This window comes from Penaeus monodon, chromosome 30 (genome assembly GCF_015228065.2).
Source record: "Penaeus monodon isolate SGIC_2016 chromosome 30, NSTDA_Pmon_1, whole genome shotgun sequence".
NCBI lineage: Eukaryota > Metazoa > Arthropoda > Malacostraca > Decapoda > Penaeidae > Penaeus > Penaeus monodon.
In genome coordinates, this window is record NC_051415.1 from 17,605,289 (window position 1) to 17,605,961 (window position 673).

At 43.1% G+C, this 673-nt stretch overlaps 1 protein-coding gene across 1 annotated transcript in view; it reads left to right on the forward strand.

Annotated features, from left to right (window-relative positions):
* Positions 1–56: 56 nt before the first annotated feature.
* LOC119592585 (peptidyl-prolyl cis-trans isomerase NIMA-interacting 4-like) overlaps positions 57–673 on the forward strand; it is a 4,287-nt gene continuing 3,670 nt past the window's right edge. Inside the window, exon 1 of the mRNA XM_037941463.1 lies at positions 57–313. Coding sequence (XP_037797391.1) covers positions 191–313 — 123 coding nt within the window. The 5' untranslated portion in view covers positions 57–190. The remainder of the gene's footprint in view (positions 314–673) is intronic.

Genomic DNA, 673 nt, shown 5'->3' on the forward strand with positions numbered 1-673 from the left:
TGCCATAAACATTCTCACATAACGAATCACCAACAGCGACGGAGGAGAGCGGCAGTCAGTGACCGCTGGTCGCTTGCAGCAACGACCTGTAAACACGCTGCCTCTGAGCCCGCGTGGGAGAAGGCGGAAGTTGAGCTGTGCAAATCCTTTTACTTGTTTTTCTTCCGCTTGCAAACGTCGTCAGCCCACGATGGGAGGTGGAAAGAAAGGCGGAGGTGGTGGAGCCAAGGGTGGAAAAGGAGGTAAAGGAGGAGGGGGAGGAGATGAAGCAAGTGGAGGCGGCAAGGACAAGAAGGGAGGAACGTCGATTAAGGTGAGGCAGAAGAAATGACAGATGAAGCATTCTACTTTCTTCTGTAACTTAGATATATGAAGATGTATTAAAATTATCATGCCATTCCTCTTCACCCCTTTCATTTTTAACAAGTAAATTCAGGTAATTTTATTTGCTCATTCAACTCCCCCCAGTTCACCTATTACACTTCAGGCATTCCATACAGTGGTGCAATTGTCTGCAAATGTTGGATGGATGTAAAGAGCCATATTTGTACAGCATATTAGTTTAATAAATTTAAATATATATCATTGATATCCATACCAAGTATTGTATGTTCTTCACTATATGTACCTTCCTTATTTCAGTGTGGACTTTCCCTGCAATGTTTATAAATTT